The following is a 19,650-nucleotide window of genomic DNA, read 5'->3' on the forward strand; positions in this document are numbered from 1 at the left end:
TAAATTTAAGGTTAAAAAAATCTTTTTTTTTTTCTGTGCCTTTAGAAAATATTTGTCATTAGAGATAGTTTAATTCAGTTATCTTGCCTCTTTTCTTGCTTTGATGTAATCTTTTTTCTTGCAAATTTGTTTTAACATTTTGATTATCATTATACAGTATTTTTAAACTTTATTTTCTTTCAAATGCAATTTCTATTAATACGCAATATACATCAAAAGTAACGTGAGTCCTTAAGTGGATGCCAAGAAATGTAAACATGTTTAACATTATACTGACTAATGAAAGACAGTCAAACAAACACATATCTTTGTATTTATTAACTCAGATCATGAACTCTCATCACCTGAATGAACTCTCCTCTACTGCATAGGTGGAAAGAAGCCAGTAATTGTCTATTTTTTAATCATTGCGATCATGTGAAGCTGTGCTACACACTGTTACAAAACAACGTCTCACCCTGTGGATTCAAAAAGTGAGAAAAGAAAATAATGACAACAGACAGAGAAAACTTGCTACTGCCAATACTCTGTTATTGGGCTGGATTAACTGTGGTAGCTACCAACATAGCAGATCTCCCACAAAGCATTGCGTGTGACAACACAATTCCAAACCATATTGTTTTCCCACAATTCATTGTTCCTGGTGGCTCAGTTGGTAGAGTCAAACGTAACGTTATGGGAATTGATTCCCAGCTCTGTCAGTCACATGTCGTTGCAAGACACTTTACTCCAGTTTGCTCCCTCTCCTTCACTGCTGGTGTGTTAATGTGTACCTATGCATTTGAATGGGATTAGCTAATACTGATTGCTACTTCTCCATAGCAACCTATGCCATCAGTGTGTGAATGTGGAGTGAAAGGGTGTGAATGAGTAGGTGTGATCTGCAGTGTTTAAGTGCACTGAGTAGTCAGATGACGAGAAAAGTGCTTCACAAGCTCAATTACCACTGCGACAACCAATGGCAGGCTACTATGTCGTCACATTTTGTCAAATTGCACGGCCTGCACAGAGACGACAATCTCATAATGGAGAGAAAGAGGGACAGAGAGGCTGTGATGTGTCCCTCACTTCAGAAAGGAACTGACTTTGGATAATGGCACAAATAGAGCCCATACAAAAACCATAAGGACTTTCTTTGTAAATACAGTAAATAAATAATTTGTTACTTTTTGTCACAGAATGATTCTTTTTCCAGTTTTTGGTTCCTAAGAGATAGGACCAAGAAGCTGATGAAAGTTTATACAAAAAAACGTCTTAGTCATTAAAAAAAGCTTTACATAAAAATATAAGGTGACATTGCTTCACACAGGATTAAAACTAAAATAAGGATTCAAAATGTTAGAAGATGAGAATAAAAAGGAATTAACATTTGCAGAAAAATGAAAGCATTAAGGGGAGATAATGGGAGTTCATCAGATAAGACAGATGGAAAAATGTTAAAAGCAATGAAATGAATAAAAGAAAAAAAGGAAATTAAAAATGATTGAAAACTGGAGTTGAATCATTTAAAAAAAAATGAATTATAAAGTCTGCCAATATGGAAGACCTGCCTAGAAATTAACTTAAGTGTCTTTAAATTTTAATGTAGAAAAATCAGGGAATTTTATGATGAAAATGTTAAGAAAAAAACTCAACAATTATAGAAAACTGGGTTAAAATATGAAGAACAAACAAAGCAACACATAAGACTGACCTGATCAGAATTCTTAAGAAGCAGTTAGGCTTGTCTCTTAGCTTTTTGATTTATCAATAAAATGGACATCAGTGCCTGTTTCTTTACCGTAGCAACAAAAATAAAATTCCTAGAGACCCAGAATTTGGTTATTTCTTTTTCCACTTACTGCAGCTATGGGTGAAAACTATGACTGAAGATCTGCAGTTTTTCTTTTTTAAGCTTCAGTTATTTTTGAAATCTTTTTAAAACAAGAGTTTGTGTCATTTAAAACAATAGTAAAAAACTGTTCAAGTTTTTGACAGTCTTATCTGCAGAAACTGAAACCCAGCACATTCAATCAGAGCCTCCTGTCTCTGCATATTTCACCGTTACAGTGTCAGCCGCTGTTGTTTTCATTAGCCTTTCTGACCGAGACCCTTTGAATAGGAACAATAAGTGCTACTTCCATGAACTCTATTTCATGGGTCCAAGGACAAAAGACAAGCATGGAAAGAGGAAACCAGGCCAGCGCCAAGCCAAACCGTCCGAGAACAGTTGAGTGCAGTACGCTCCCATGTTTCCCCCTCTCTGCCCATTACATACAGGAAAGGCTAGCCTTGCTCCAGGAAGGAGAGAACGGAGGAACTCTGTTGGCTTTACAATACACAAACATGTTTCTGCTCTGTGATCCTGCAGAGGGAAAAGACGAAACTGACTCAAACGACCCAGGCGTCTTTGTTTTATGCCTGTTCAGAGCTGACGTCTCAGGCAGGGGTCAAAGGAGTCAAAGCAGTTACTCATTAAGATGGTGGAAACTCCTCTCCTAATAATTTCCACTGTTATGTCATTTTAACACCACAATTGTTATTACTGGTCACAGTCTGAATAGTTGTGTGATAATCATCTCCCAGAGTTAAATAGAGTTTATTTCACATACCTCAGTGATAAGCTCTGACGACACATGGTTAGGCGATGAGAAACTGCAAATTCTGTGTTTATTTCCACACACTTAAAAAAGACAATGTGTCGTTTATATGCCTGCTTTATTAAAGCGCTCAAACCATCACAAAAACAGTCAAAAGAATCCAAATTATTTGGTATTTTACTTGGCAAAGTTGATGCACTTGTCATGACTCAGCCTCCAAAATGTCTCTAATAATGTTGACTTTTTAATAACATAAACAGAGATAGGGAGCTGCAGCAGGGATCCAGCTTTTAGGAGCTGGACTGCATCATTTTTTCTTGTTTCATGGCTTTTCTCAGACTGTATTGTAATGTGAAATAATAAAAGGGAGTTCTGCCTATGAAGACAGTCTGACTCTACAAGATTAACATTAATGACATTTTGTATGTTACACAAAACACATTAAATGTTTGTATTTTTGAGAAAATGTAAAAGAGATATGCATGTATGCTACCATTGTTGTGCAATTTATTGTGGGTAGTGGTGGCATATGGCTGCACAGGGTTAAGAATAAAATTTTTAAGATTTGAAGGATGCCACTCGATAGGAAACAACGTTAATTTAATAAAGGCAGTATGTGTAGTAATGCAGAGTTTCTTTTAAAATGTTTCTGCTATTACAACACAAATAGAAGTATAATGGCCAGAGACAGTGACAGATTAAAAATCAGTTGCAAGACAGTTGAAGCTGACAAATTGCATTGCTTCCTTCAACTACAACACTTAAACAAGACTGAATAGGCAGTAGGTACAGGGCCTAGTGTTGTACTCAAGACCACACTATCCGAGATCAGAGTGTGACCAAGACAGGACCAAGACACCAAGACTTATGGGGGTCGAGACCGAGTCAAGACAGAGACAGAGACAAGCCGAGACTGAGGCAAGACCAAGACCATAAAAATCAATTTAAAAAAACATGACAAGGTTGAACAGTTAAAGAGATTTCTATCTTTAATTTTAGTTTTCTTTTAAATAAATGTGACGGATAAAAACAAGCTGTTTGCAACTCTTTCAAAGCACAACATGCAAAAATCTCAAATTTTAACAAATTAGTTTAACTAACTTCTTGTAAATGTAAATCCTTGTATGTATTTTAAAGCCAATGACAAGTCTAAAATTATTTTAAATATCTAAAAATGAGATGTTTATCTAGATTTGTCAGGTGAATGAGTCCTAAAGAAAGTGTTCAGAAATATTTCTGACTAGAAATAAGATGGACTGATGTCCGAGTTTTTGCAGGTGTAGCTATTTGTTGTAGCGAGTGCCACTCTTTATTATCACATTAATGAAGTCAAATAATAGCAGATCAGTGCTGGTCTTGACTGGTCTTGATGGAAAATCCTGAGTCCGGCCAGTCCGAGACCGAGACAAGACCAAGTAAAAATGGTCTTGAGTCCGAGACCAAGACATTCAAAATGTGGTCTTGAGACTGATCTCAAGACCAAGGCCATTCTCGAGTACTACAACACTAACAAGTAAAAGTAATTCATCCCTTGGATGTGTTACCCTTTTATTGATTTTATAAATCATGATGGTCAATATAGTTTGGCTTTTTTGGAAACAAAAAAAGACCCTCTGTAATGTCAAAGTGAAAACAGATTTCTACAAAATAATCAAGTCAAATAAATAGAAACATTATGTCAAATAAGTGGCTGCATAAATATTCACCCCCTTTAAATCAGTATTTAGTAGCTGCACCTTTGGTTGCAATCACAGCACTCAGTCTGTGTACAAAGGTCTCGATCAAGCTTACACATCTGGACACTACAGTTTTACTCCATCTTTTTTTGCAGAACTGCTTAAGTTCTGTCAGGTGGCACGGGGATCGAGCATGAAAAGCCCTTTTCAAGTCCAGCCACAAATTCTCTTTTGGGTTGAGGTCTGGGCTTTGACTCTGCCCCTCCAGAACATTCACATTTTTGTCTTTAAACCATTTCTGTGTAGCTTTCCCTGTATGCTTAGGTAAAATAAATCTTCCCCCAAGCCAAAGTTCTCTTGCAGACTAAATATGATTGTCCACCAGGATTTTCCTACATTTTGCTGCATTCATTTTACCCTCTACCTTTACCACAAAGATGTGGTAGCAGCCATGATGTTTTCAGGCTCTCTTGTAGTCTCTTCATTATTTGCAGAAAGTTTCCCTTGGACATAAGGATGACCAGATTTGAATGAGGTGTCAAAGATCATTTTTTGGCAATAGTGCGGCACAAATTGTTTAGATATGCAGACTTTATTTTGACATATTTTTGGTCTAGAAATATACTTCCTTGACGATTAGTCACATTTTATTTGGAATTAGATTTCTCAGAACACCTGTTAAGAATGTCTGTAACCTTTTGCATGAACATCACCTTCTCTCTGTGCCGACCTGATATGCTAACTGTGTGGGCAATCTCTTTTTAATATTGTTGGTCCCTGTTTAACCTGATTTCTTTGAGTGACTTCGTGTCTTGTGAAGTATTGGTTAATTGGTTTGTCTTGATTGGTAATGTAAACAGGAAATGTGAGGCCTGTTAGAATAAAACGCAAACTATGTTACTATAACCTGTGCTTACCACCCTGTCTCTCCACTACAGTTTGACTTTGGTGATGTTGCAGTTCACCAGGCCATCCACACCATAGAGTACTGTCTGGGATGCATCTCCAACACAGCCTCGTACCTGCGTCTCTGGGCCCTCAGTTTGGCTCATGCTCGTGAGTAAAGTCATGAATACGAATACCCAAAATATGGCTGTCATGATATCAGGATATTAAACGTCCCTGTTTGTTTGTCTGCAGAGTTGTCAGAGGTCCTCTGGTCCATGGTGATGCACCTGGGTCTGTCATCCAGGAGTGGGGGCGGGTTCTTCGGCCTGTCCATCATCTTTGCATTCTTTGCAACTCTCACTGTTGCCATCCTGCTTGTAATGGAGGGGCTGTCAGCTTTCCTGCATGCCCTGCGTCTGCACTGGTAGGACTTCATAATAAGAACTTTATTTCTCTCTCCTTTTAAAACAGCGGTTTACAAAATGCTTTGACAATAAGCAGAATCACAAATAAGACTAAGTATCATACACAAGCAAAAGAACACAACAAGTAAGACACAAGAACCTGCGTTGGGAAATGAGTTGGGACCCCCTCTGCCATCCCTAACACCCAGGGTTTTTATTCTTTCCATGCTGAAGACTGTCTTACCAGTGCTTAGAGGTTCTATGCAGGTCATGCAACAGTAGAGAACACCACTCAGTGCTAAAGAAGTGATTTCTACACAGAGAAAGGCTACCAAAAAGGCCACGATTTGAGCTGTTTATGAATGTGTTAAGTGTTTAAAATGCAACCATATAAAATGTATTATCTCTTAAGCACTTTTGTGTCCTGGAAGTAATGAAACATTCAGCCAAAAAACATGAAAGGTTTCAAAAATTCACTGAAAAATGGCAGCAGGCAGGGATTAAGGAAGCCTCCACATAAAGCCTGGATGAGCAGTGTCACATAACACTCGTTTATGGTCCGTTTCCACAAAGTGGTCCAGTTTGGATCAGTACTGTACCCAATACAGTTTTGTCATAGTTCAGCACATTAAACTCTGATCTTACCCGTGTTTTATCAGTGATTACAAACTAACAGAGGTCCTCAGGTAGTAATAATAATAATAATACCTTGTGAGTAGGTCTTAAAACACATCAAAATGATGCATTTGAAGTACTAACACACATTAAACCTACACCCAAGCCACTAAATATATGCTTATTTGTGGTATGATCCATGCACTATGGCATTTAACATGCAAAGTGCACATGCAGAAAGTAAAGCCCTCTTATGCCAAGAGGAGTTGGGATAGAAAACACACACACTGAGAAGTCATTCTTCAACCAAAGCTGCAGATCTACATCCACATGAGGAATGCTAGCACATGAAACATTATGGACACAAAGTGTTTGACTGAACTGTGAGCGTACAGGACTCCAGATAACCTCACACCCTGCAGATCCATCGGCTCCTAGTACCACCTCCACCCTGTTGATCCATCCTGCACAGATGTAAACTTCACTGACGTGCAGGGAGGTCAATCATTAGAGAATACAGGACATTAAACATGTAGAGAAGATATGGATTATTAGGAGAACACTGAGGAGATTACCAATATGAAATACAGGCATGTGTTGATTACTGTATGTAAATCATTAGAAGATAGAGGCTGAATCCTTTGAATGCATGCATCACTTTTTTCTAGACAATGTTATGAGAAGTGGGTTCAGAGCACGTACTTAAGAGGGCAAGATGATGGTGAGAGTAATGATGATTAATGTATAGTATCCCAAGAGGGGAACAGCCCCTTCAGCATAGCATAGATGATAAAATACATCTTGTGTTTCATAACATTACTCAAGAATGGGTTCTCACACACACCAGGGTTCTCTGTTGCTGTTTAGTTCTAAGTAGAGAAGCTGAGTAAAGAAAGACTACACCATTATGCACTAACCCTGAATTTATTTATTTTTTACTTATGTATTTATATTTATTGATTGATTCTTGGGCTTTTTGCCTTTATTTAAAGAGGACAGGATAGTGGATAGAGTGGGGAAGGAGCCAATGGTAGGATTTGAACCTGCGCTGCCCATTTGGAGGACTAGCCTTTCCACATGGGGCTGATCAAACCGCCAGGCCATCCACCAATACTGATGTCAAATATATATATTTTTTAAACAAAGATGGCCTGTAAAAGCTTTGCCAGTGGTATCAAAGAGTAAATCTTGTCTCCTTTGTAGTTCTTTTTCAAAGTACTTCTTCTTAAAGTATTTGTGGAAAACAAAATGGTGAAAATTGAGGCTTTTCAAAAGTATCAGAAATCTTAAATGCAAGTCAAAATGTTTCAAAGTTTTAACTTTTTAAATTTTCTATACATGTAAAAAGGTTGTGGGCTATTTTTTAGCTGCTGGTTCGGTTTAGATGAATTTTTAATTCTTTTTTTTTTTACTTTTGGTCGGCTTAAGTAAAAAAATCAGCTACTTTATTGTGTCAAACCAGGGTCTTTTTTTTTAGGTCATCTAATGTCAAAATGCTCCAAGAAAACTTTAATAAGTAAAACTTCTAGTATTTTATTTCTATCTTGTATTTTTTTTATCTAAAATCAGCACAAAATGTAAACATATCTGTGCTGCTATGGGAATGGGCTAGGAATTTAAGATGTGATGAGGTCTTCAAAGTGTAAGAGGGTCTTGAAAATTGCATAAAAAGTATGAATTTGTCAGATTTTTTTAATATACCATATCCATAAGGTGTATATACTTAACTGTAAAGCAGCATGTTTATTCTCGTGAATAAATTTCACTTGATGAGGGAGAAAAGCTTTTGATAGTGGCTCTCCTTGTCTGTGCTTTTGGTAGTTAGCAGCATTATTGTGGAAGACCACTTTTGATAAACGTTCTCAACGACTCATTGGCTGTGTCTGAAATCATTCCCTATTCACTATATAGTGCACTATATAGTGAATAGGGAGTGGTGTCCGAATTCTGAGTGAGCATTGTTATTCACTATATAGTGTACTCATTCTTTCCCATAATGCATTGTGAAAAGTAGTGAACAACCGATGCTCACTAGCCCAGCAATATTTACCATAATGCATCACGGTTGCTGCTGTCAAACATGATGGACGCACGAGAGGAACACAGGAACATATGAAAACTTTTTAAATGTTTTTTTGTTTGTTGGTTTTGCCAAATCTGTAGGAATATGATAAGCATTCAAAACAGAGTAACTTTTTCCCCCTATAATGATTGCAAGACATGAGACCATCATCTTTATGCAAAAATAAGTGATAATACACACAAAAGTGTATATTATGTTGTCACTAAAGACACAAAACTTTTTCATCTATTACTATATTTATTTTTTGTGATATTTACTATATTTGACAACAACCACAATTATCATTTACTGTATGTATGGTGATTTGAGATGTCAGATGATTAGAAATTATATTTCTGGTTAAATTTCTGTACTTTGTTGAAATTAATCTACCCCCTTTCTGCACATTTAAAACTGGTTTTGTACTGTCCTAAACTAGAGGTAACTAACTTCCTGTTTGGATACAGCTCTGCTTTTGTTTATTCTTTTAATTTCTTAAGATTTATTTTGAATTTATTTGCTACTGTCTGTATGGTGATTTGAGATGTCAGATGATTAGAAATTATATTTCTGGTTAAATTTCTGTACTTTGTTGAAATTAATCTACCCCCTTTCTGCACATTTAAAACTGGTTTTGTACTGTCCTAAACTAGAGGTAACTAACTTCCTGTTTGGATACAGCTCTGCTTTTGTTTATTCTTTTAATTTCTTAAGATTTATTTTGAATTTGTTGCCTTTATCGGACAGTGGACAGAGTCATAGGGATGAGAGAGTGGGGAAAGACATGCAGTGAAAGACCCACAGGCACATGGGGTGCCACCCAACCATTAGGCCATCTGACCCTGACCTGCTTTTATTTTGAAAGAAAACTAAAGGCCTTTAGGTATAATGATTAAGGCATGAAGTTAACCATGGAAAAATGAACTTGTTATGGTTTTAAAAAGGAAAAAATATAAAGGTAAATGTTTATTAACACAATCTTCAGACTCACAATGACTTCTGACTGTTCACGGGGCTGTCTGTGAGGTTTTTAAAATGAAACGAGACATTAAGGAGCAGTGGACTTATTTTACATCACTGTGGCTGCAGAGAGATTTAGTGGCTTAAAGTGTGCTGAAAGGGAAATTATGAACCTTGGTTAATCATGATTAATGCATTGATGCTTAGACTCCTAATTTAAAACCATTAGCGGACCGCAGCTAGTTTTATTTTCTTTGCTCTTTCTGATCATGCTTCTGCTGTGAACACACAGCCTTATGTAATGGTTATGAGATGGATAAACGAAGAGAGAGGGAGAGTGTTTTTCTTGGATAGAGGTGTGGTTTCACTGCTTAACTGCTGCTCTCAGGTCTGATTGTTGTAGGCAGTTTGTCTGTCTGTCCTCAGTCTGATTGTTTTTCATATAAACTATGGAAAGTGATGTGAGCACCTTTGAAATAAGAGCCCAACTGTTTCCATCCAGACTGTGTTGTTCTTTAAAGGAGTCTCCACAGTATATGTTGTGCAGTTCCACCTTTTTGATGTATGTTTGGGCTGTATGTACCAGGCTAAAGGTAGTTTTGTTCTGAGTTTTAATGCAGACCGGACTATTATGCAAAGATTGTAATCAGCTACTTGGATCCAGGAAAATATTAATACAGTCAGACTAAAACAGACAAGACTGAAGAGCTGAGATTAGACTGAACAAAGCACCTTTGTCTGCTTATCAGCAGCAAAAAAATCTTTGACAAGTCACTTTACTTTTCTTTTCCTTTTTTTTTTTTTTTTTCTTTTTTTTTCTTTTTAACCGGAGGAGGCATGAACTCAAGCTTTAATTATGATCCGGATCACGGTTCAGCTCAGCAAGAAGAGCTGGCTCTTTCAGCTCCCAAATGGCTCTTCATTCAGGTGCCAGTTATGCTCATTTGACCGGCCAGATTTAGCAATGTCATGACATACGATTGATATTTATGCTGGTGTTTTAGTCCAGTTGTGCTCAGTTTTTTGAATTGATGAAAATATCATACTATTAATTTTTAAAAATATACTTTACTGTCCCCCCATAACCCCTTGTGGGTCAAATGAAATCTGCCTACTGGCTGGGCTGTATGAAAAACCTGATATAATAAATGTTGTACCAACAAGCTTGTGTCCCTAATGCGAGATGTGCCTGTGGAAATATATTTAGAAAAGATCATTCCTGCTAATCAATTACATATCACACAAAAAACATACAGACAAATGAAAAAGAGAGCCTATAATGATATAAAACTGGCTCATTCACGAACAACCCATCACTATAAGGCAATTGTATATGGATAAAAAATGTAGATGTAGGTGGCAAAGTAAGGCAAGAGGTTCTTGTTGAGGACATGCAGCTGGGTGGAAACTGTAAACAGGCATGCGATAGGAATTTCAAAATAAAAGCATGCCTTTAAGGTGATTGTGTAGATTGATGTATTGTTTTTCTATCAAATTAATCAACCAAGCAATGTATCACTACACACTGTTGGATTGTTACATGTTTTAAACTTTCTTAAACCCAATAAAAGCATCACACAGGCTGACAATGTCAACCCTTTCCCTCTGAGAGAGCCCCAAAAACAGACTGCAACTTATATAGCAGTATGTCTTCTAATCCAGATTTTACATAACTAAAAAGGACTTTATGAGAAAAACTGTGGGTTACCAATCTTATCCTCTAAACACTGAAAAATTATGATATTTTATCAGCTTTAAAATACACTGTGGTATTTATTTAGAATCCAGGTTTGCTCCAGCAGCTCTCAGGCTCTGTTGTGTTTAGTTGTACATGCGTGAAGCTCTTCGTTAATACAGCAGCAGCGTGTCGGCTCAACAGGTCTCTGCTAAGGTTAAAAAGAGTAGTGGAGTATTTTTCACACAGGTGAGTGAATGGAAATGTTCAAAGTAAACAGCAGTCAATCTGGGCCCTCTGCTCTTTTGGCTGCTCTTCACACACACATGCTGATGAGTTATCTCCACTCACAACCATACACACACACTTCAGAGTTACTCAAGTGTAGTGTGTGCTAGGTACAAGCATTTTTTTTTCCAGATCCACAGCTGTGGAGAAACAGATGAGAGGATTTCTCTCCTCTCTTTAAGTGCTGCCCTCTCTCAGCGCGGCAGGCCAAATATTTGCCACGGCTGGGAGACATTCCTGGGCACTCCCCGTGTTCGATGAGGCCAGGAACCAGCAGGAACTGAGAATCCGCTCTTATTGTTTTCCTCCCAAATGAAGATGTCAGAGGTTTTTATGATCCCAGAATTACAGGAGTCTTATGAGGGTGAAAGTATCATTGGATGTTGAGGGAAAAACAGCAGATGAATGAGAAGATGAAGAGCAGTTCACCTGTAGCAAAAACATTCAGAGTCTGTCTTACAGTCTGTACCTGGTTTGTATTAGTGCAACAGCTGCTTCTTCTCTTACTGGAAAACGTGATCTTTACATAAGAAAGACATTAACTCAGACAGTGGACGTTTTTCTCGGCTGTGGTTTGTTTGACACTAGATTTTCAAATGTTTTTCAAAAGAAATCCTTAGCTTGTGACCTTATCTTGCTTTTTGGACAGATGATTTTGCTTATTTTAAATAATAATCACTACTTTTACCTAGCTTCCCTTATTTGTAGGGCTGATTAATAGTATCAAAGCTATGCAGTAACTTAGTATGACAATCTAATGGTCCCACAAGTTCTTGAGAAATGAAGATAGGCTGTGCTTTATTTCAGACATAAAAGTTTACACTGATTTAAAGATACTCACACAATATTATCACTTTTAATTACCAGGAATTTTAAAAGGTGTAGGCAGCATGAACTGTAATAATAAATAATAATCATAACCTTTATTTGTATAGCACCTTTAAAAACAGAGGTTTAAAAAGAGCTTTGATGATAAGCAGAATCACAATTATGACAATGCATCATAACACAAACAGCAAACACAACAAGAAAGACAAAACCCCAACAACAAAAGAACTTAACTCACAGACATAAATACTGTCCAAACAACATGCAGTGTATATATTCACAGAGAAGAAGGAAAAATAAGTCCACATGTTGGAAGTAAATACAGATTTGCAGGGTTATGAGGTATAGCTGTCCTTGTCCTTTTCTCTGTATTTATGATAGACATTAATGTTAACATGTGTGTTTTAATGAGAGTAACCTTGCAGAGCATATGGATTTGCCAGTCTTTCATCAGGCAAATTCATCCTAAAAAGCTCCATCCACAACGTTTGTGCCGCACCGAGCACAGTTCAGACCAATCAGCGTCATTTGAGGGGACCGAGGCGGTAGTGACGGTGGGGTTTAGTCGGACTGAAAGCTGATAGCAATGGCTGCCACTAGTGTGTAGCAATTAGCTTGGATGGAGCGGCACTTTCGTCAGAAATGCACTGCATTTCTTCATGAATTAAAGTGCAATGAACCACGCTTAAACTTGCAATGCCGTTATCACTATTATATATTTTGTAGTTCTTTATTATAACAAAGTCTTTATGATTGTGTTAATGATAAACCTGACCTGCTTCAGCATGGGTTTGTGATCATGAAGAGGGAGATTGAGTTCTGCTGTAAGCTGGTGTAAATAGCTGCTACCGCTGAAGGGATTAGTGATAGAAAAGTGGCAGTTTTATAAGAAATGTGCCACTTTTTTATATTAAAACAAAAGCAAAGAGCTACACTATAAGCTCTTCTTGCTGGTGAAGACATTTTCGCTCCTCTCCCATCTGGCCTTGGCATAAGTTTAATCCACATCATGCTCCACTGCTCATACACAGTGGCAGAGTTTACCTTTCAAGCGAATGTTTTTTCCAGAACTGCGCATACATACAACCTAATTCTGTTTTGTCGCCCTGATTGGTCCGTCATGATGTGACAGACCGAACGTTTGTCCGATCACCCTCTTAGATTTTGTGTAAAAGTCCCAAACGTTCTCTGTGGGAGCTTTCACACATGAATGTGAAATATATCCATTCATTGGATATATGAAACAGTCCATCAGGCATGTAAGGTTAGATAAAAGGACTTCGTAAACATATTTGCCAACCACAACCCGACTAAATCCTGCTCCTTTCCACAAATTTACAACCCCAAGTTCTGTTTAACCTATATTCTGTATTCTATATTTTCACAGGATTATTTAACAAGTTTGCACACCTAAATAACATGTAAAATGGTTTGTTTCCACCTGACATTGTCAATGCAGGCTGTTTATCACCAAGCCTGCCCTGTGGAGCCAAGAAGAAGTCAAATAGAACCTGTTCATTAACTTAAAGTGAACATCTTTAACATAGAATCCCTCTAATATCAGAAAGTGACCTTGAAAACAGTCTGTTAGCATTCTTCATGTGTTCTTACATCCGCTGTGATCTAAAGCACCAGGCATCCTAAAGCACATATTCTTCTGTGAAGGTCATTTTAGCATATATTGTGAATTATTTTTCCTGAATGAGCAGACTGAGCTCAGTAGTGGTTGAGATAATAGAGGAGGTGTCAGCAACAGGCCGATCCGGCTCTCAGCAGCCATATTTGGTCACATAGCAGTCTGAGCCAGAGCAGACCATCAGACTGTACCGTTCATGAATGTCCAATCCACTAATGCTCACACGTCAGCTCTACATACTAACGTCACCTCTCTGGATTTGTCAATGTAAACTTTGTTACCTTTTCAAATAAGAATTAATATATGGCTATATTAAAGGTGTTCTGATTCCCTCAAATATCCCTCAAATCCCATCCTAGTCTAGGAAAAGATGTACTGTATGTGATATTATGTATGGTAATAGATAGATTAAACCCCTTGTCAAAGCTCATAGGAGGAGCTTTGGGACTTTGTGTTACCTTGGTCCCTCTTTTTTTGGCGCTGATTCATGTAGAAATGTGGAGAGAAGCTTTCTGCACCTTTACTCTGTGCAGAGCTGAACTCTCACGCTGATGGAGCTCAGTTCTGTCCACACTTGAAAATATCAAACAGAGGCAGAATTGATTTTCAGCTACATTTGTACAAGGGCCAACTGTGTTCTTATTTTAAAGAGTTTAGAATAAAACAAATACTTTGGTCAAGTTAACATGATCTTGTTTAAATATTCTGGGTCCAGTGATCCTGTTTCCTTCTCTTTTATCCCTCTGTTACTCAGAATCTTGCACATGGGGGGGGTGATTTCATCTCCATTACATAGCTTTGTATCAAAGCAAATTTATCCAGGTCTAAAATGGAGTATTATTCATAATAATAATTTACCAATGTATAAAACCATGTAAATCATTTGACTTAGATTAGCCTGAATAGAAAAGCTAGCAACTTTTTTCCAAATGGTGGCTATGGGGCAAAGTGAGCCATGTGGTGTGGGGTAAATTGAGCCAGTGGTTCAATTTGCCCCACCATAAGTTTGAAAAGTTATATTAAAGTTCTGAATCATAAAATATAATTTCAATGTAATATTACACAACTGGCATGTCTGATCATATGTTAAACATTGTAGAGAATCATGCCAAGAGTGTACATGAAGAAAACAAAACTGTGGCTAGATGGTTTTAATTGGGAATTGGTCACATAACTCGAACTAGTTCAAACTGGCTTGTTCTAGCAAGTCTAAACTTTAAAACGTGAAAGTACAAGAAATATTTCTGGAGGGAGTAATGTTTTTTTCCTGCCAAGCACTGATTTGTGTTTGTTTGTTGTTCAAAACTATGCTGGTTTAATTGTATTTCATATGAGTACCCTAATTTCCCCAAATAGTTGTAAAATGTGTTCACTAATGGCATGAAAATTTTGAAATGATTAAACTTCTTTCTAGGTACTTTAAATCAAGTTTAAGAAAACAAACATGACTAATGGTAAGGTAAAAAGCAGTACAGCAGTACATTATCTTTTAATCATGCTAAGGTTTAAAGTTATGAAGTCACACGGTCAGTTTACCCCAAGACTTGGCGTAACTTACCCCTAACCCGGGGCAAGTTGAGCCACAGGAGCACTTTATTTTGAAAGGTCATATTTTTCAGGTTCTTCGCCATAGATGCATCCTCACAGTTGATAGCAAACCTCCTTAAACAAGGGTATATGTTTTCATGCTATATCTGTTGCATTTTCCCTTGCCTAAATGACAACATAAATAAAAAATGGCTCATCTTACCCCACTCTCCCCTATAGTTTTAAATGGTTCATGTGTATGTTTTTGTTCCTGCCACAGGTCAAACTGTTCTGTTCTGTCAATGACTCTCCTGAATTCCTTCATTGCTGCATTGAACAGAAAACTCCACTGTTGTGTGGGAGGATTTCACTTTGACTGACTTTAAAGGAATGTGCCCTTCCTTAAAAACATTACAGCCAGATGATTTTATCAAATTGGATTTGTTTTCAGCTAGAAAAAGTACAAGGTTAAGATCAATACAAGAGCAATACTGCAGTTTAGTTTCTGTTCTTTTTCATACATTAAAGTTTTGATTTAATCCAATAATCTCCACCTCATAATTTGTTCAATAATACAAAGAATGATGATTTTGTAAGCCTCAGTTTTATTGTGTGTTTCATTCTGATCAGCAGTTCTTAGAAAGCCATAGCTATCACTAACTTTGGTTAAAATTGACTGAAGTAAAACTACTAGTCTGTAAATCTACTGAAGTAAAAATAAAAACTATTTGATTTTAAAGTTTACTTTAAGCACTGAGTAGCTACTGAGGAGTTGTACAGTAATATGATGTGGAATAACAATGAACCAAACTATGAAACAAAGAAAAAAGAATAATAAAGCTTTTTGAATTGAAACATAAATGAAGTATAAATGTACATATGAATGACTAAATGTTTGCACATCATTTCCCATCCCTGTTAGATATCAGTGGTGGGTGCCTCAGATTTTTCAGTTTCATTTTTACTGGTATTGTTTTAAAGTTGTTGTGACATCTCTATTTTTCCAGAGCTCACATACATCTCATTCACAGATCTTTCCCTCTTCATCCTGATGAGACTTATACCAAACAAAAACTCTGATATTATTTTCATTGTTTGATATTTTAACACTGATTTCTCTCTGCTTCTTGTCCTTCTTCAGGGTGGAGTTCCAGAACAAATTCTACTCCGGTCAGGGATTCAAGTTCGTCCCCTTCTCTTTTGAGAGCATCCTGGAGGGACGATTTGACGAGTGATGGGCCCCTGACCCTCCTCTCTTCTTCTCTGTGTTTGTATTTGTGTGTGTATGCATGAGCCAAAGTGCAGCCCTCTTCCACCCTCTAGTGGTCCTTGTGAAACTCTTACTGTGTGAGTTGTGCTGTAGTCTGTGTAAAGGGTTTTTTCCAGTGCTCTGGTGCCAAGCTGTTCTCATACTGGAGCTTCTTTTAGTGTGGCACAGTAACATCTATGTGCTTCACCATGAACCGTTAGGTTTCCCTCAAACATATCCATCATCAAACAGTGAGGACAGTCTGTGTTCGTTGAGATTCATTAGGTGGAGAGCAGAAGTTGTCAAATTTAAACCGCAAAAATATGTCAGTGCACACATGAATCATCTGTGGTTTCTTTGGATTCACAGTTCCCAACGAGGTCTCTCTACATAGGTGAATTAACACTGAATGGATCCATGCTGTCAACTAACTCCCAACACTGAAGGCTGTTTCTCTCAGAATGGAGTTAAAATTACACTTTGGGAGTTAAAATCAACTCTGAAATGTTTAACAGTGAGACTTCCACACTCCTAACATTGTGTTAAATTTTGCCAGTGCTTCTGGCATTATAGTGTTAGTTATATGTTGCTATTAAGTAGCTACTTAGCAGCACTAGAATAACACATACTATCAGTATTTAGGAACTACACTGTGCCAGATCCACCCGGCCTGTTCGATGGCCATGTCTGGCCCATGTCTTTGAAACACGCGTGATTGTCGTGGGTTGAGTTTCCTGCGTGGTCCTCCATACAGTCGAATCCAAACAAGGCTTTTTTACAAAATTAACCTTCCGTTTGGGAAACAGGATGAGAAAAAAACCTGTGTCATGATGTGGGTATCTTGAGTCACTTTTTTAGACACCCAAAGCACAACTTTTAACCACAATGAAGTAATGAAATTAAAGCCACAGATGACCAACACTTAGGGCACACACCATGTAAATGGGTGGCTCAGGTTCAAGGTTTTTGGCTCCTTTCCCATTAGTGCTGCCAGTTAATCTAATCACAGTCACAATGTCAGGCTGTGCAATTACATAATCACATAAAAGGCTGCAGTTATTTCTGTATTAACTGGAGAGGTTTAAAAAAAATCCTGCAGAAAGGCCTTTAAGTTAACAATAGTTTCACTTTGTAGAAGCATCTTTATTGTGAAAGAAGTACTGTAAAAACAACTTAATGTTTGTATGTTTTGAGTTGAGAATCCAGACTTCAAAACGTTCATTATTCTCTGCATTTCTCTTGATAACCAGGAAGTAGACTCATGATACCTTCATGACTTAATGTGTAATTGCAATCGCAGCATTGTCCTGTATAATCACAACTGCACATTTTTGCCAAATCCTGCAGCACCAATTCCCACATGGAATTCCCCACTCTCTCATTCCTGTTTCCAACTCATCCTTCTTACTATTTCTCTATAATAAGGCATAAAAAGCCCAACAAAAAACATGAAAAGGATGTAAAAGAACTAAGGTGACAGTTTCACCACAACACACTGAGAAAATTTGGCCCAGGCAGAAGTTTGCTGTGAGAGGATTTCTGATCAGTGGATCAGTGGACCAATCCAAGAGCCAACAAAGGGTCAATTGCAAGTGGCTTTTGAGTTGTATTTTTCTTAATATGCCCATCATGCATCACCACCAATGCTTTACAAGGTCAATCCTTGAAGTTCTTGAAGCAAATGGTTCTCAACTGAACCTCAGCTCTTTCAGGGAGAATGGTTTGGAAATCTTTATGTCTAAGAGCATACAGCTTTGTAGGAATGAGTTGAGGAAGTTTGGTTTTGTCGTTAGGATGTGAAGTTATCTTATGTATGTGTGCAGCTTGGTGCATTGTAGCAGTGGAAAAACCTTTAAAGATTCATCAGGATTGTTATAAACACTGTCAGAACAACTTTCATCTCTTCTGTAGAGTCAAAGAACCGACAAACAATCATCACAAAATCCCTCAGTGTATTCCAAGCTTTAGATGTTACTCCAGTCTGTTTATTATGGGTGGTAAAGTGTTGTAAGCCCATGATTTAACTCTTGAAAACACTTGTACTAAGACTGGAGATCATGGTGTTTACACAGCAATCTTATTGCTATTACACTTAAAAATAATCTCCAACAGCTGGTATAATCAGTGGATCAAATGGATGTATTGCTTTGTGGTTATCTGACCATGAAGTCATGTGATCTTGAGCCTCCCAAAGTTAGTCAATCTTGGCTGTGGTCTGTAACCCATCTGTGCTCATTCTGTGTGAAATATCGTACAAAAACCTTAAAGACATGAACAGATATTTATAGAATATATCAAATATCAAGAGCAAGATGTGTGAAATCACCTCCAGCTGGATCAGCTAAGTGGGAGTAGTTTGCTTCTAAAAGATCCACATTTTATTCAACATATCTGAAGTTTACTTTTTAAATCAAATGTGCAATATTTCAGTCATGTGGACAAAAGTAAAGTTTGGCTGAAACTAAGGCAGAGTAAGTCAATCAAATGATCCAAGTATTGATGTTGTTTTTGGTGTGTTGTGCCAAACACATACAGCTGATGTTGGTCGATGAACGTTGATGTGGAAGGTGGCGTGTCCCTGATCAATAAATTAAACTAAAACCAAGGAAATAATGTCTTCTCTTTTATTGGTTCATTTACATATTCCTCCATGCCTTTACTGCACAAGCTGGTCAGCCTTCAAGTTTAAGTTTCATAATTGCAAAATACCCCCCACCCGCCCTGAGAAATGGCCCAATTGTGTCACTTCCTGATGCCAGTAGGGAGCTCTGCTGCAAAACCATAACATTAATTATTTTATAGGGGGACAGACCTTGATCATACATGTGAAATTTGAAGCAAAACAGATGTTTCATTTGTGAGTTATGGCAACTTCCTGTGTCAAATGGCGAGATATTGATTTGCCACTGGTGGCATCCTTTAATAAGTCAAATCCATTTTGTGGACAAATATTGAGGCATTTTTATCAAAGTAAGAGTTATGGCAACTTCCTGTGAAATTTGCGAGTTATCGATACAATAGCCATCCCTAGGGTGTCTATCAATGCAACACAGCAGTTCAAATCTGAGCTTGATATGTTCAGTGCAATAAGAGGAACAAACAAATGAACCATTTGTGTCACTTGTCACTTTCTGTTGCCAGTAGGGGGCACTATGATATGATGTTTGCATGTGAGTGTGCTCAGTGTGATACTGTTGCCTTGCCAGATCTTAAAATCACAGGCTAAAGTTTGCAAAAGGTTCAAGTCATTTAGCACCATCAAA

The 19,650-nt window shown here is 37.5% G+C and overlaps 1 protein-coding gene across 4 annotated transcripts in view; it reads left to right on the plus strand.

Moving 5' to 3' along the window:
* Window positions 1–18,986, plus strand: part of LOC121528803 (V-type proton ATPase 116 kDa subunit a1-like) — a 45,399-nt gene extending 26,413 nt beyond the window's left edge. For all 4 annotated transcript variants that reach the window (XM_041816410.1, XM_041816411.1, XM_041816412.1 and 1 more), the window contains 3 exons: window positions 5,194–5,311; window positions 5,396–5,567; window positions 16,280–18,986. In XM_041816410.1, the coding sequence (XP_041672344.1) occupies window positions 5,194–5,311; window positions 5,396–5,567; window positions 16,280–16,373 (384 nt within the window). In that variant the 3' untranslated portion in view covers window positions 16,374–18,986. The remainder of the gene's footprint in view (window positions 1–5,193; window positions 5,312–5,395; window positions 5,568–16,279) is intronic.
* The last annotated feature ends 664 nt before the right edge of the window (window positions 18,987–19,650 follow it).

The sequence above is a fragment of the Cheilinus undulatus genome, linkage group 20, assembly GCF_018320785.1.
Source record: "Cheilinus undulatus linkage group 20, ASM1832078v1, whole genome shotgun sequence".
In the NCBI taxonomy this organism is placed as follows: Eukaryota; Metazoa; Chordata; class Actinopteri; order Labriformes; family Labridae; genus Cheilinus; species Cheilinus undulatus.